We start from the raw sequence: 12,081 nt of genomic DNA on the forward strand, positions 1-12,081 counted from the left end.
CAGGCCGGAGTGGGTCAAGGAAAACACACCTGTCAGACTCCTGAACTTGAAGTCTCTTCCACGTTGACAGGAGGGAAATTCCCAGGCTGGAAATTCCCATATTTACGATCCCACAGGCACCAAAATTTTCATCCCCAAGCATTCGTGGCTCCCTGTGAGTCAATTTCCTCATCGTAAAATAGGTGACAGTAAACTTCACCGTTTAGAATTAATTGTAGGGATCAGAGATCGTGGGACTGCAAGGATGAAAGCCAGGAAGACAGGATAGCTCTCCAGGCCTCCTGGCTTGAATCCCGCCTTGACCACTGACAAGCCTGCTAACTTGGGGGAAAGGCTTAGCTTCCCCGTGCCTCAGATTCTGCCCCTAGAAAGTGGAGGTGATGAAAATAGTACCCATCTCACTGCAAGGTCTACGTAAAAATGGTACGTGTGGAGGCAGGTCAAGCAAGCAGAATAGTCCTGGCATACAGTAAGAGCTTAATGAATGATAGTTACAGCTACTGCTTTCGACTCTGTTGTTGTTATGAGCCCCGTCAATAAACTTGGCTTGAGCGTCCTCTTTCTGGTTCCAGATCCCACCGCCAGCCCCGACCACCACCTGTCTCATGCTTGTCTCCAGGCAACACGATGGAAGCCCCCTCTCCTCCTTCCCCTTACCTAGGAAACTACCTGAAAGTTTACCACCCCCACGACGTCCTAGCTCAACTCCAAAGTTCAGTTACTGGGAGAGGCTGTCGTGTTTTCCCGCATCTCTCTCCACAAAACCCGACACCCCCATGGGGTTCCTTCCCGGAAACCCAGGGGGGCGGTCTGGAGGAAGCTCACCCCATCACGTCACAGCCCGCCACCACTCCCGGCCGGGGGAGAGAGCCGGTAGGGACCGCCCTGCCCCTGCCGGGAACACTGATAGGCTAGGAGAGAAACATCTTTTCTCCCGTCCCAAGAGGCTATGGGTGCTTAGGGCCAGCCCGAGACCCTAATGAGAATGAATCTAGGGACCCGGTTCTAAGCGGCAGGACTGAAAGAGGGGCGGGGAGATGTGTGGGCGTGGTCAGTCGGAGGAGGGTGGGGCAGGGTTCTAAGGGGGCGGAACCCACTAAGCAGGAACGGGGTTCCCAAGGGGGCGTGGTCTATGGGGAAGCGAGTTTTACCTGAAGGGGGCGTGGTTAGCCCAAAGACCCGTGCTAACCGTACTAAGCGCGAACAAGGCGGCGAGCCCCGAGCCCGGGAGGTTATAGCTGGAGAAGAGGTGAGGCCTGACGGGGCAGGGCTTGAAGGGGCGGGGCCAGGTGATGGGGCTCGGTTCCCTCTGGGCGCGGCGGGGAAACGCTGGACTTGGCTGGGGCGGGGAGGGAGGGGTCGCGAGCCGCAGAGCCTCTGGCTTCCGCCCCGCCCCAGGTTCTTGGGAACTCCGCGGGTCCCGGCCTAGGTGAGTGAGGGACCCCAGACGGATTCAGGACCAAGAGTTCATTGAGGTAGGGAGTTCTCTCTTTCCCAGGTGCGGCCACCAGATCCCGGGGAGGATCTGGGTGTCTGTCCGTGCGCGTCCGCGAACGTAGACGGGGTCGCCTGATTGGGTCGCTATGCATTACGCGTGTCCGTGTACCTGGGCGTACTTGCACCTCTAAGCGTGTTTCCTGTGCAACACGGAAAGCTTGCTTCCACTTTTGCCTGAGCGCTCTTTTTAAACCAGATCGTGCCCCTCCCTCACTTAAAACACTTCCGGAGCTGCCCTTCCAGCCCACTCAGATGAAAATTCGGGATCCACCAGTTTCTGCCTGGTCTCACCCCCGCCGACCTCCTTGCTCTCCACTTAGCTCCTTGCTCGCAGGAGCCAGCCACTTCGGCCTCCCTGATGATGTAAACTGTGAAAAGCCAGCCCCAGACCTTTGCACTCGCTGTACCCCACAACCTGGACTGCTTTCTCCAAATCTTTGCATAATTGTCTTGCCTTTATCACATCTCCCTGTTTTATCACCTTCATTGTTTACCCTTAGACATTATCTTCTTCATTCACTGTGTGCTTGTGCTGTGTGTCTCGCCCACCAGCCAGGCCTTGGTCTCATTCATCACTGTTTCTCCAGGGAAAAGAACAGGGCCTGGCGCACAACCAGTCAGCGTTGGCTCACGTTTGAGTCCTCGTATCCATCTGTGTCCATGTGTCTGTGTGCAGGTGGCACCCCATCGATAGAGCATAAATAATCCCCTCCCTCCTTCCCCCAAGCTGGCTTCTCACCCACCCCCCTCTCCTGACTCTGCCACCTTCCTCTCTCCCCTGCTCAGATGTCCAGAAATGATTGCAAAGGACGCAAAGCAGGAGGATGACTTAGATGGGTCATGGGTGACCTGTGCCCATTCCGAGCTCCCTGCCTTCCCCCTGGAACTAACCAGAGCCTTGTCAGTGACCCACCTCCACAGCCACCCGGGGGCCCGTAAGACAGAGGACGCTGGAGATGGGGGACTCTTTAGACAGAGGCCAGACATGGCTCAGCTGACAAACAGGAAGTGCACGGGCATCTAGGAGACACACCTGGCGTTCAGGTATGTGGCGCCTGGAGCCAGCACTCTGCTCCGCTCCCCGCCCCTGCAGCAACCTGGGGCCAGCCTGAAACTTCCTGCCCCTTTCAGGGCCTGAGCCAGCTGACTCAGGTTGTAGGAATCCTGGTGCGATTTCCCTACAGAACCAGCCAGGTCCAGAAGAGCCTGGGAGTGGAGGAGGCCAGCAGACCCCTGCGTCCCTTGAATCCAGGGCAGATTTCCCCGCCAGACGCTTGAGGCACCCAGTGCCTGAGAACTGCATGGCGATCAAGGGAGTCCTAAAGTGTCTGAGACCTAAATTTGACCATAATATTCACAACAAAATGTAGCAGCTCCATAACATAAAGATCTACAAATGCCTACTCACTGTTTGCCAACACCTACAAAAATGTGACCTTTGAATGCCCTTAAAAAATGGCTTTACTTTGGAAGCCACACATGGGTTAGATTTGCATACCACCTAAGAATACTTGAGTGTGCCCATAGATTGCTAAGACACTGTAGATTTTAGTCAATTAAATCCCACCCTTCCCCCTCCAGCCAGAAATTCCTTTCACCCCAAGAACTACCTGGCTTGCTTTCTCAAAATCCTCCAAATCTTTACTGACTGAGACCTTCCCATTGTCACCCTATGGAAAATCTTAACTCCACCACTCAGATCTTCCTAATCCCATCCCTGGTGCCATTTGTCTGCTTAGGTCTCTCTGACCTATCCTATCCTCCCTCACCTACTAATTTATTTTCTCAGTCACTGTCTCCCCGACTAGAACATCCCTAAGGGAAGGGATCCCAGTCTGTTTTGCTCACTACGAGGTCTTAGTGCCTAGAATGGTGCCTGGCACACAGTGGGAGCCCCATAAATATTGGTTTGAGTGGATTCAATAATTAAATTTCTCCGAAACATAGCAATACATCATCCGCATGCAAATTGCATTACATTGACAGAGGGAGGGTATAGCTCAGTGGTAGAGCACATGCTTAGCATGCATGAGGTCCTGGATTCAATCCCCAGTACTCCATTAAAAATAAAAATAAAGGAGGGGATATAGCTCAAGTGGTAGAGCGCATGCCTAGCATGCACAAGGTCCTGTGTACAATCCCCAGTGCCTCCTCTAAAAATAAATAAATAAATGAACCTAATTACTCTCCCCCCCCCAAAAAATTGCATCACACTGAAAGCAATGTGCAGGTCTTCAGCTTTTGCAAGAATCCCAGTGAATGTATAAGTGTTTCTGTGAAATCACAGCCTATTCTAAATTAAAGTTACTCATAGCCTGATTTTAATCTGATATATATATATATATATATATATAAAAATTCTGACTATGAGTAATTTCTTTAATTAAAAAATATATATTTGTGAAAAATAAATAAAATAAAATAAATATTTGTATATATACATATACAAAGAGAGTTGCATTTTAAGGTTTGGTAGGGTGCCGGTTACTGTCTTCAAAACTACAAGGGGAGTTTAGGGGAGTTTGTAATTCTAAGTGAAGTAAGCCAGAAAGAGAAAGAAAAATAGCAAATACCATATCATGTCACTCATTTGTGGAATCTTATAAAAAAAAAAAAAAAAGACACAAATGAACTTATTTACAAAACAGACACAGACTCACAGACATAGAAAACAAACTCTTGGTTACCAGGGGGAAAGGTATTGGGAAAGGATAAATTGGGAGTTCGAGATTTGCAGATAGTAACTATTATATATAAAATAGATAAACAATGAGTTTCTACTGTAGCGCACAGGGAACTATACTCAATATCTTACAGTAATCAATAATGAAAAAGAATATGAAAATGAATATATTTTTGTACATGTATGACTGAAACATTATGTTGTACACCAAACATTGACACCACATTGTAAACTGACTAAAGTTCAATAAATTTTTTAAAATAAAAATAAAAAATAACTGATATCATACATTCAGAAACAAGCAAAGAAAACAAAACAAACCAAAAACTATGAGGAACATGGTGGGGGCTGACCCAGCCACTCAGGAAGCAAGAGTAATTATTCCCATTTTTCAGATGAGGAAGACTGAGGCCCTCTGGAAGTACAGAGCACAGTCCTTGCACCCTCTGCCCCCAGGTGCTCCATGCAGGTGCCACAGGATGGAGAGGACGTTGCTGCCCAACCCTGGTACCACGGACCCCTGTCCCGCCAGGTACCGCTGCCCCCTGCAGGGCCTCAGGACCATCTGATGGGGAGTCTCTCCCACCTTCGACTTACTGGGGACTCCTGGGTCCCAGATAAGGGACTTACAGTCCAAGTCTATGGGAAGAGGGAGCTGGGGGGCTGGGGACTATCTTGAAGCTTCACATGTGTGGCATGTCACTTCTTATATTTAAGTAATCACTTCCTTTGGGATGCTGTTGAGGATGGGGATAGAGATTAAAAAGGGTCCTAATGACCCCTCAAACCACCCCGTGGCTCAGTCCCTCTCTCTCTCTGGATCCCAGGCACCTGTGACCACCAGGGCCCCATCTGCCTCTCAACCCAAGGCTCCTCACCCTCAAATCCAACTGAGGTATCACCTTCAGGAGTCCCAGGACCCTGAGCATCCAATCAAATCGTGAGAAGCAGTGTAGCTTAGAGGTTAAAATCCCACACTTTAGTGCCAGACATCCTGGGTTCAAACCCTAGCCCTATGACTTACATTGGGTATGAACTAGGGCAAGGTATTTGAAGTCTCTGGACCTCGGTTTGCCCATCTGTAAAATGGGCATAATGGGCCCTACCTCTTAACCTTGGTAAAGGATGAAGTGAGTTGATATGTTTTACACCTAAAACAGTGTCTGGCATATTATAAAGGCTGTGGCCCTCAGCCCCTATTTTCACACCAGCCACCATTGCTGGCAGAAGATTGCTGGAGCCTTTTTATAAAGGCGGACTTCTAGGTCACAGTCTGTTTGGAAGGATCCAGCTAATAGCTTTCCTTGAAGCCACGTTTGCATCACAAGCCCAGTGCACGTCCTCAGGTTGGAAGTCTCATTAGTCAGTGTCAACTAGTGGCTGCAACAAACATTCTCAAGATGTTACTGGCCAAACTTGTTCACCATTTAAGGGCTAGTTCATGTCACAGTCCAAGGTTGTTGAGGAGTGGGGATGGAAAGCTCCAAAGTGTGTCAGACCCAAGCCCTTTCCATTTTGTGGCTCCGCCATCCTCCAGGGCTCTGGGGACATCAGTAGACCTATAGGGGATAGAGCCTGTAGGATTGTGCAGGAGGGTTTTACGAGCCAGGTCTGGACATCCCCCAGAGCACTTCTCATACCATAGCCAGATCTTGTCGCATGATGACCCTAACTGCAAGAGAGCCTGGGAGATGTAGTCCAGAGGCATGCCCATGAGAAAAGGGGAAATGGTTTGCCACAAAGCTACTCAGTGTCTGGGTTGGCTTTTCTTGGGTGGGTGGGTGGTGATGGGGAGTCACCATTAACTGCTGATACGGGCTCATGCTTCAAACCCCTGCCCCTTACCTCCTACCCCCAGAAGGCTGAGGCCCTTCTCCAGCAAGATGGTGACTTCTTAGTTCGTGCGTCTGGGTCCCGTGGGGGCCACCCCGTGATCTCCTGCCGCTGGCGGGGCTCAGTCCTACACTTCGAAGTGCTCCGTGTGGCCCTGCGTCCCCGGCCAGGCCGGCCCAGAGCCCTCTTTCAGCTGGAGGATGAGCGTTTCCCAAGCCTGCCTGCCCTGGTTCACAGCTATGTGACCGGCCAGCGTCCACTGTCCCAGCTCACGGGGGCTGTGGCCTCCAGGCCGGTGACATGGCAAGGACCTATTCGACGCAGTTTTAGTGAGGACACCCTTCCAGATAGCCCAGCTCGGACAGAGCTGCTCAGGTACTCAGTCATAGGCTCCCTATCTCCCGGACGACACCAAACACCCCAGGGTGCTCCCCTTCAGCATTATGCGCTATTGACATCTGAGGCCAGATTACTCTCGGCTGTGAAGGGCTGTTCTGTGCATTGTAGGATGTTGAGCAGCATCCCTGGCCTCCACCCACTAGATGCCAGCAGCATCCTCTTTACCCCACCTCCCAGTTATAATGACCAAAAATGTCTCCTGATGTTGTCAAGTGTCCCCTGGGGGGGATCACATACCCTGGTTGGGATCCACTGGTCCTGAGTGACTGGATGTAGGGTTTTCTGGGCATTGGTGGGGGCTGCTCTGCTTGGAGTAGGACTACACACCCCCCATCTCTATCCCCCCAGGGCTAGGAAGTGGAGTGACAGTCAGCCTGCAGGTTTGGAGCAGGTGGGACGGACAGAAGACCACCCTGGACCAGGTAAGGGTCTATCAGGACAGCACATAGCTCAGATTGCTCTGCCATGCACTACCCAAGCGACCTTGGGCAGGTGACTTAGCTTTTTTGAAAAAAGGGATGATGATGCTTCAATATTCTCATGGTGATTAAAAACACACAAGAACTTTGGAGATGCTTAAAAATGTGGGTTTATGATTATTCCAAGATCCTCTGTGCTGACCATGGCTGACTGCTCTAAAAACTCCTCTTACTTCCCCTCTTCACTCGTCACACAGTCTTCCTTTCAGTTGCTGGAACTTTCCAAATTTGTTGCTGCCTCAGGGCCTTTGCACTTGCTCTTCTCACCATTGGAAAACCCATTCCCAACTCATCTAATGTGAGTTCCTCAAAGCAGCTGACCTTGACCATCTACATAAATGAAGGGTCCCCTCATTCCCTGACTGCTTTATCTGCCCTGCCCAACCTCCCCAATTCAACACGAGTCCTCATTGTGTGCCAGGCACTGTACTCAGTACTGAGATACATCAATGAACAAGAAAGGCAGATTCCTGCTTGAGTGGAGCCAACATCCTCCTCTTAAAGGAAGGACCATGAACAACAAAAATAAGTCAATTATGTAAGTTCAGGGGTAAAATTAAAAGCAGAACAGAGTAAGGAGTGTGGGGATGGGAGTGAGTATTACAATTTTAAGTGGTAGTTAGGAAAAGCCCCACGGAGAAAGATTTGAAGGAGGTGAGGGAGGGAACAATTAGAAAAGTGGGAGTTAGAGTGGCCCATGTGGAAGGAACAGCCAGTGCAAAGGTCCTGGGGCCAGGACCAGAGTTTGAACTGTTCATTGAAGCAAAAGGAGATGAGTGTAGCAGCAGCAGTGGGAATGAGAGGGAAGTCAGAGAGATGAGGCTCAGATGGTGAGGGCTTTGGGCGCTAATGTGAGGACTTGTGGCTCTTATTCAGGGTGAACTGGGAATCATGGGAAGGTTTTAAACCCCTATAACAGGGTAAACTTAAATGCGTCATAAATACAGAGTCTCACCCCAAGTCTGGGTGCAGCTTTAAATTCCAATAACCTCAGAAGTGAATATGTCATGACCTTAACAAAAGTCATCATTCAAAAGTTTATGATAAATTCCATTTCTTTGATGCTTACATAGTTTTATGAATTTTGAATGATTTATTTTTTATTTTAATTGTGTATGGTCAATACTTCCCATCTTCCATCGGAGGAGCAAAAACAAAGAATTCAAATTTAAAATTTGAGAGTATAGCTCAGTGCTTAGAGTACATGCTTAGCATGCACAAGGTCCTGGTTCAATCCCCAGTACCTCCATTAAAATAACCAACTAAACAAAGAAATTTAATTACCCCCACACACACACAGGAAAATAAATAATAAAATAAATAAAATGTACTATTCAGAATTCACATAACTCCAGACATATCAGAGAAAGCTAATTTTTAAACCGTTGATAAGTGCATAGCATTTATGTTGATGAAGTTATTCAAGTTCAAAGCCACACCAAGATGGGTTGGGATAACTGGTTACTGGCTGAATGAGTGGTGGTTGCCCTTGAAGCACCCCCCTTCTACCCAGCTGTCTTCTATGTGTACCTCTCTCACCTCCTCTTGTATGACCCCTCAGGAGCCTCCACCGTGCCCGCATCTGCCCTACCCCGGACAGGTAGTGACCCCGTGTTACTAAAGACCCCGGTTTCCATGGGGTCCATTCCTGACAGCCTCAGGGCCTCCGATGGGCAGCTTCACGCCAAGGGACCAACCAAGCCACCTCGAACACCCTCACTGATGCTGCCTGATGCCTCTGGACGCCCCCCTACATACTGTGAGCTGGTGCCCCGAGTGCCCAAGGTCCAGGGAACAGCCCCTGGCCACAGCTGCCCAGAGCCAGAGGTGCCATGGTGGGAGGCTGAGGAGGATGAGGAAGAGGAGGAGAACGGATGTTTTGCAAGACCACAGGCTGAGGTTTCTTTGAGCCCCCTTGACAAGCCCTCCTGCCTGCTGGGCCCCCAGAATCGGCCTCTGGAACCTGAGGTCCTGCGTACTCTCCGAGGCCTGTTCCTGGAGCACCATTCTGAGAGTACCGCCCTCCACTTGCTATTGGTGGACTGCCAGGTGGGTTACTTACCGGGTTCTCTCTGCCAGGCACTGTCTGAAGCCAGGGCCAGGCCCAACTCCATCTCACACCCACATACTCACCCTGCTCACTTTCCTTCCCTACTCTTACCCCTGCCCCTCATGGCCAGGCGACAGGCCTCCTGGGAGTGACCAGGGCTCAGCGGCGTGCCATGGGGGTCGCCTCCGGCCTGGAGCTGCTCACACTTCCCCATGGGCATCGTTTGAGGTTGGAACTGCTGGAGAGGTGAGCCAGCCACCTGGGATCCCCTAGGATCCCCAAACCTCCCACCACCACCACCACCACCACCATTCACGCCCCCCACCCAGGGAGGAGGGGCATGGGCAATGCCACCCACTGTCCCGTCTCACCCCACCTTGCAAACCTCTCCACTGCCCCCAGACCTTTGCCCTCCGCCTCTACAGGCACGAGGCGCTGATGTTGGCGGGGGCGCTGGCTGTGCTGGGCTGCGCAGGGCCTCTGGAGGAACGCGCGGCCGCCCTAAAAGGCCTGGTGGAACTGGCCCTGGCGCTGCGGCCAGGGGCAGCGGGGGACCTGCCCGGACTGGCCGCTGTCATGGGCGCCTTGCTCCTGCCCCAGGTGCGTGGGAAGCCCGAGAACAAGGAGGAGCCAGAGTCTGAGTGATGGGGAAGAGTGGAGAGGAAGCGTTCTCAGGTCTGTTCCTTCCTCCAGGTGTCGCGATTGGAACGCACGTGGCGCCAGCTCCGAAGGAGCCACACCGAGGCTGCGCTGGCCTTCGAGCAGGAGCTGAAACCGCTGTTGCGGGCGCTGGATGAGGGAGCCGGTGAGTGGCATCTTTAGATGAGTGGTAACTCTCATCAGAACCCTAGTCCAGTCTTAGGCCCTGCCGGGGACTTGGGTCCTCGCCCCTGCTTCTCCCCTAGGCTCCGCCCCTTGCCCTAGGCCGGGGCCCTGACTCAGATCCAGCTCTGTGCTAGGCTCTGGCCTCTGGGTCTCTGGCCAAACCCCTCCCCTTGCTTCTGTTCTAGGCTCCACCTTGGCCCTACGTTCCGCCAGATGTTTCGGCCCTAGGCCCCGCCCCTTAAGCAAGGCTCCGCCTTCCTCGCCCTAGCCCTCGCCCTCTGTACGGGACTGGGTCCAGGACTCAATCCCCAGGTCCCGCCCTCACTCTGTCCTGGGCTCCGCCCCTTCCCTAGGCCCCTCCCTTGCCCCCCTTCCCGTCCTGGGCTGGGCTCAAGCCTCTATTTGACCCAAACCCCACCCGTTGCTTCTGTCCTAGTGTGCTCTCGGCCCAATGTTTGTCGCACCGTCTTCTCCCTAGGACCCGCCCTCTGCCCTAAGCCCAGCCCAGACCCTTCCCCCAACAGGACCCTGCGACCCGGGCGAGGTGACGCTGCCGCACGTGGCACCCGCGGTGCGCGTGCTGGAGGGCGAGGAACTCCCGGGGCCCTTGGATGAGAGCTGCGAGCGGCTGCTGCGCACCCTGCACGGGGCGCGTCAGATGGCCCAGGACGCGCCCAGATTTCGCGAGACAGCGGCCCGGCGCCTGCGAGGTGAGCGCCCTCTCTGCACCTGGCTGCCAGAGATGCCGACTTTAGAAACAACCTGCGTGCTCTAACCGGGTGCCCCCAAACCCCTCCAGGCTAGGGACTAGAGCCTCCCATCATGCCTCCCAGAGACCTTCCTGAACTGGGAGGCCCCACCCCGGGGGGTTCTCACCCCATCTCGGGGGTTCTCACCTCAAGGACCCTGCAATCTGTGGTGCTGACAGTAAGAGTGCCCTCCGCCCCGAAAGTGCGGTCCAGCCCCCCAGAGCCACGCCCACGGGGCCCCACTAGCACTCTCCCACCTCTGGGAAGGCTCTGCCCCCAGAGGATCTCAATTAATGACCAGCTCCCTCCAAAATGACTCGGTCCTTCAACCTGGTAGAACAGAGACCCCACTGGGGTCGGAGCCACACCTCCCTCCTTGGTCCTGGGGCAGCCCAGCCTCCAGAGGCCCCCACCTGGGTCATTCCTGCCTTTGTCTGTGACCTTAGCACTCCTCTCCTTCCAACGTGGCCCCACCTCCCTGCCAACTTGCCACGCAGGGCAGCGCAGACCCCACATTACACACACACAGACACACCCGTGGCTCCATCTAAAGGCACGACCCCTAAAGCGGGGCCCCCAGATCTTCACCTGGAGCAGACTGCCCCATGCACCCCAGGAGAGCCCGCTTTCACGGAGCCCCTCAGCCACCTGCACCCGGACCCCTACTCCTACAGAGACCCTGGGGCCCCCTCCTTGCTAACCCTGCCCAGTTATCCAGAGAACCTGGGGCAGAGTCCCTCCTGGCTCCCGCAGGGTCAAAGTCCCTAAGGGGCAAGGCAGGGGCCTGGGCCCCGCCCCTAGCCTACCTGGCCCCTCCTCCAGGATTCCGGCCCAACCCGGAGCTGAGAGAGGCCCTGACAACCAGTTTCTTGCGGAGGCTGCTCTGGGGGAGCCGAGGGGCTGAGGCACCGCGGGCCACACGTCTGGAGAAGTTCCAGCGCGTTCTCAGTGTCCTGTCGCAGCGCCTGGAGCCTGAGCATTGAAAGCACAGACCCCCTTCTTCACGCTAGGATACCCAGGCTTCTGGGGATCCCCAACAGGGACCAACGAAGCCACCCCAGATTCCTCACAAGGCCAGATGCAGCGGGGACATACATCCTGCCTCACAGAAGGGAGGGGACCTGGTTTGCAAGAACCTACCATGCCCTAAAAATGCACATGGATCCTCAGGGACAGACGTCTCCTCCCCAACGCTGGAAGACCCCTGACGTCTAGAGATTCTGGACGCCCTCTCCCAGCCCCTATGCCTGCAATCCCCCCCCCCCACCAAATGGTGAACATGTGGCTTTTAATATTAAAGAGAACTTGAAGATCTATAAGAGACTGGAGTTCAAATACATTTTAAAAGCTGTGTGACTTCCAGCAGATTGCTTGACCTCTCTGTGCCTGCCTTCAACATAAAAAGTGAGACTGTACTTTCCAGGGGTTGTCATGGGGATGAAAGCTCCATGCTTGAATGAGATCATGGGTGGAGCATGCCTGGCACACAGTAGGTATTCAAAAGGTGCTTCCTGTTCCCGGTAAGCTGTGATGAACACCAAAGGGATGTCATCGGGCACCCGCCTC

The 12,081-nt window shown here is 53.3% G+C and overlaps 1 protein-coding gene across 4 annotated transcripts; it reads left to right on the forward strand.

The window, feature by feature from the left end:
- The first annotated feature begins 1,335 nt into the window (after positions 1–1,335).
- On the forward strand, positions 1,336–11,831 carry SH2D3A (SH2 domain containing 3A). 4 transcript variants are annotated; one of them, XM_032465744.1, is made up of 10 exons: positions 1,336–1,429; positions 4,637–4,712; positions 6,039–6,388; positions 6,761–6,834; positions 8,453–8,940; positions 9,072–9,187; positions 9,367–9,541; positions 9,635–9,746; positions 9,952–10,078; positions 10,291–10,430. In XM_032465744.1, exons 2-9 carry the CDS (start codon positions 4,644–4,646, stop codon positions 10,032–10,034), a joined length of 1,467 nt encoding a protein of 488 aa, XP_032321635.1. In that variant the 5' UTR covers positions 1,336–1,429; positions 4,637–4,643; the 3' UTR covers positions 10,035–10,078; positions 10,291–10,430. The 4 variants fall into 4 exon arrangements, 2 of the variants coding, with proteins under 2 accessions (XP_032321635.1, XP_032321634.1); XR_004314328.1 differs by lacking the exon at positions 9,952–10,078 and adding an exon at positions 11,338–11,474 and having other exon boundaries at positions 1,411–1,429; positions 10,203–10,476; XR_004314329.1 differs by lacking the exon at positions 9,952–10,078 and adding an exon at positions 11,338–11,474 and having other exon boundaries at positions 1,411–1,429; positions 10,245–10,476.
- Positions 11,832–12,081: the final 250 nt, after the last annotated feature.

The sequence above is a fragment of the Camelus ferus genome, chromosome 22 (genome assembly GCF_009834535.1).
Source record: "Camelus ferus isolate YT-003-E chromosome 22, BCGSAC_Cfer_1.0, whole genome shotgun sequence".
In the NCBI taxonomy this organism is placed as follows: Eukaryota; Metazoa; Chordata; class Mammalia; order Artiodactyla; family Camelidae; genus Camelus; species Camelus ferus.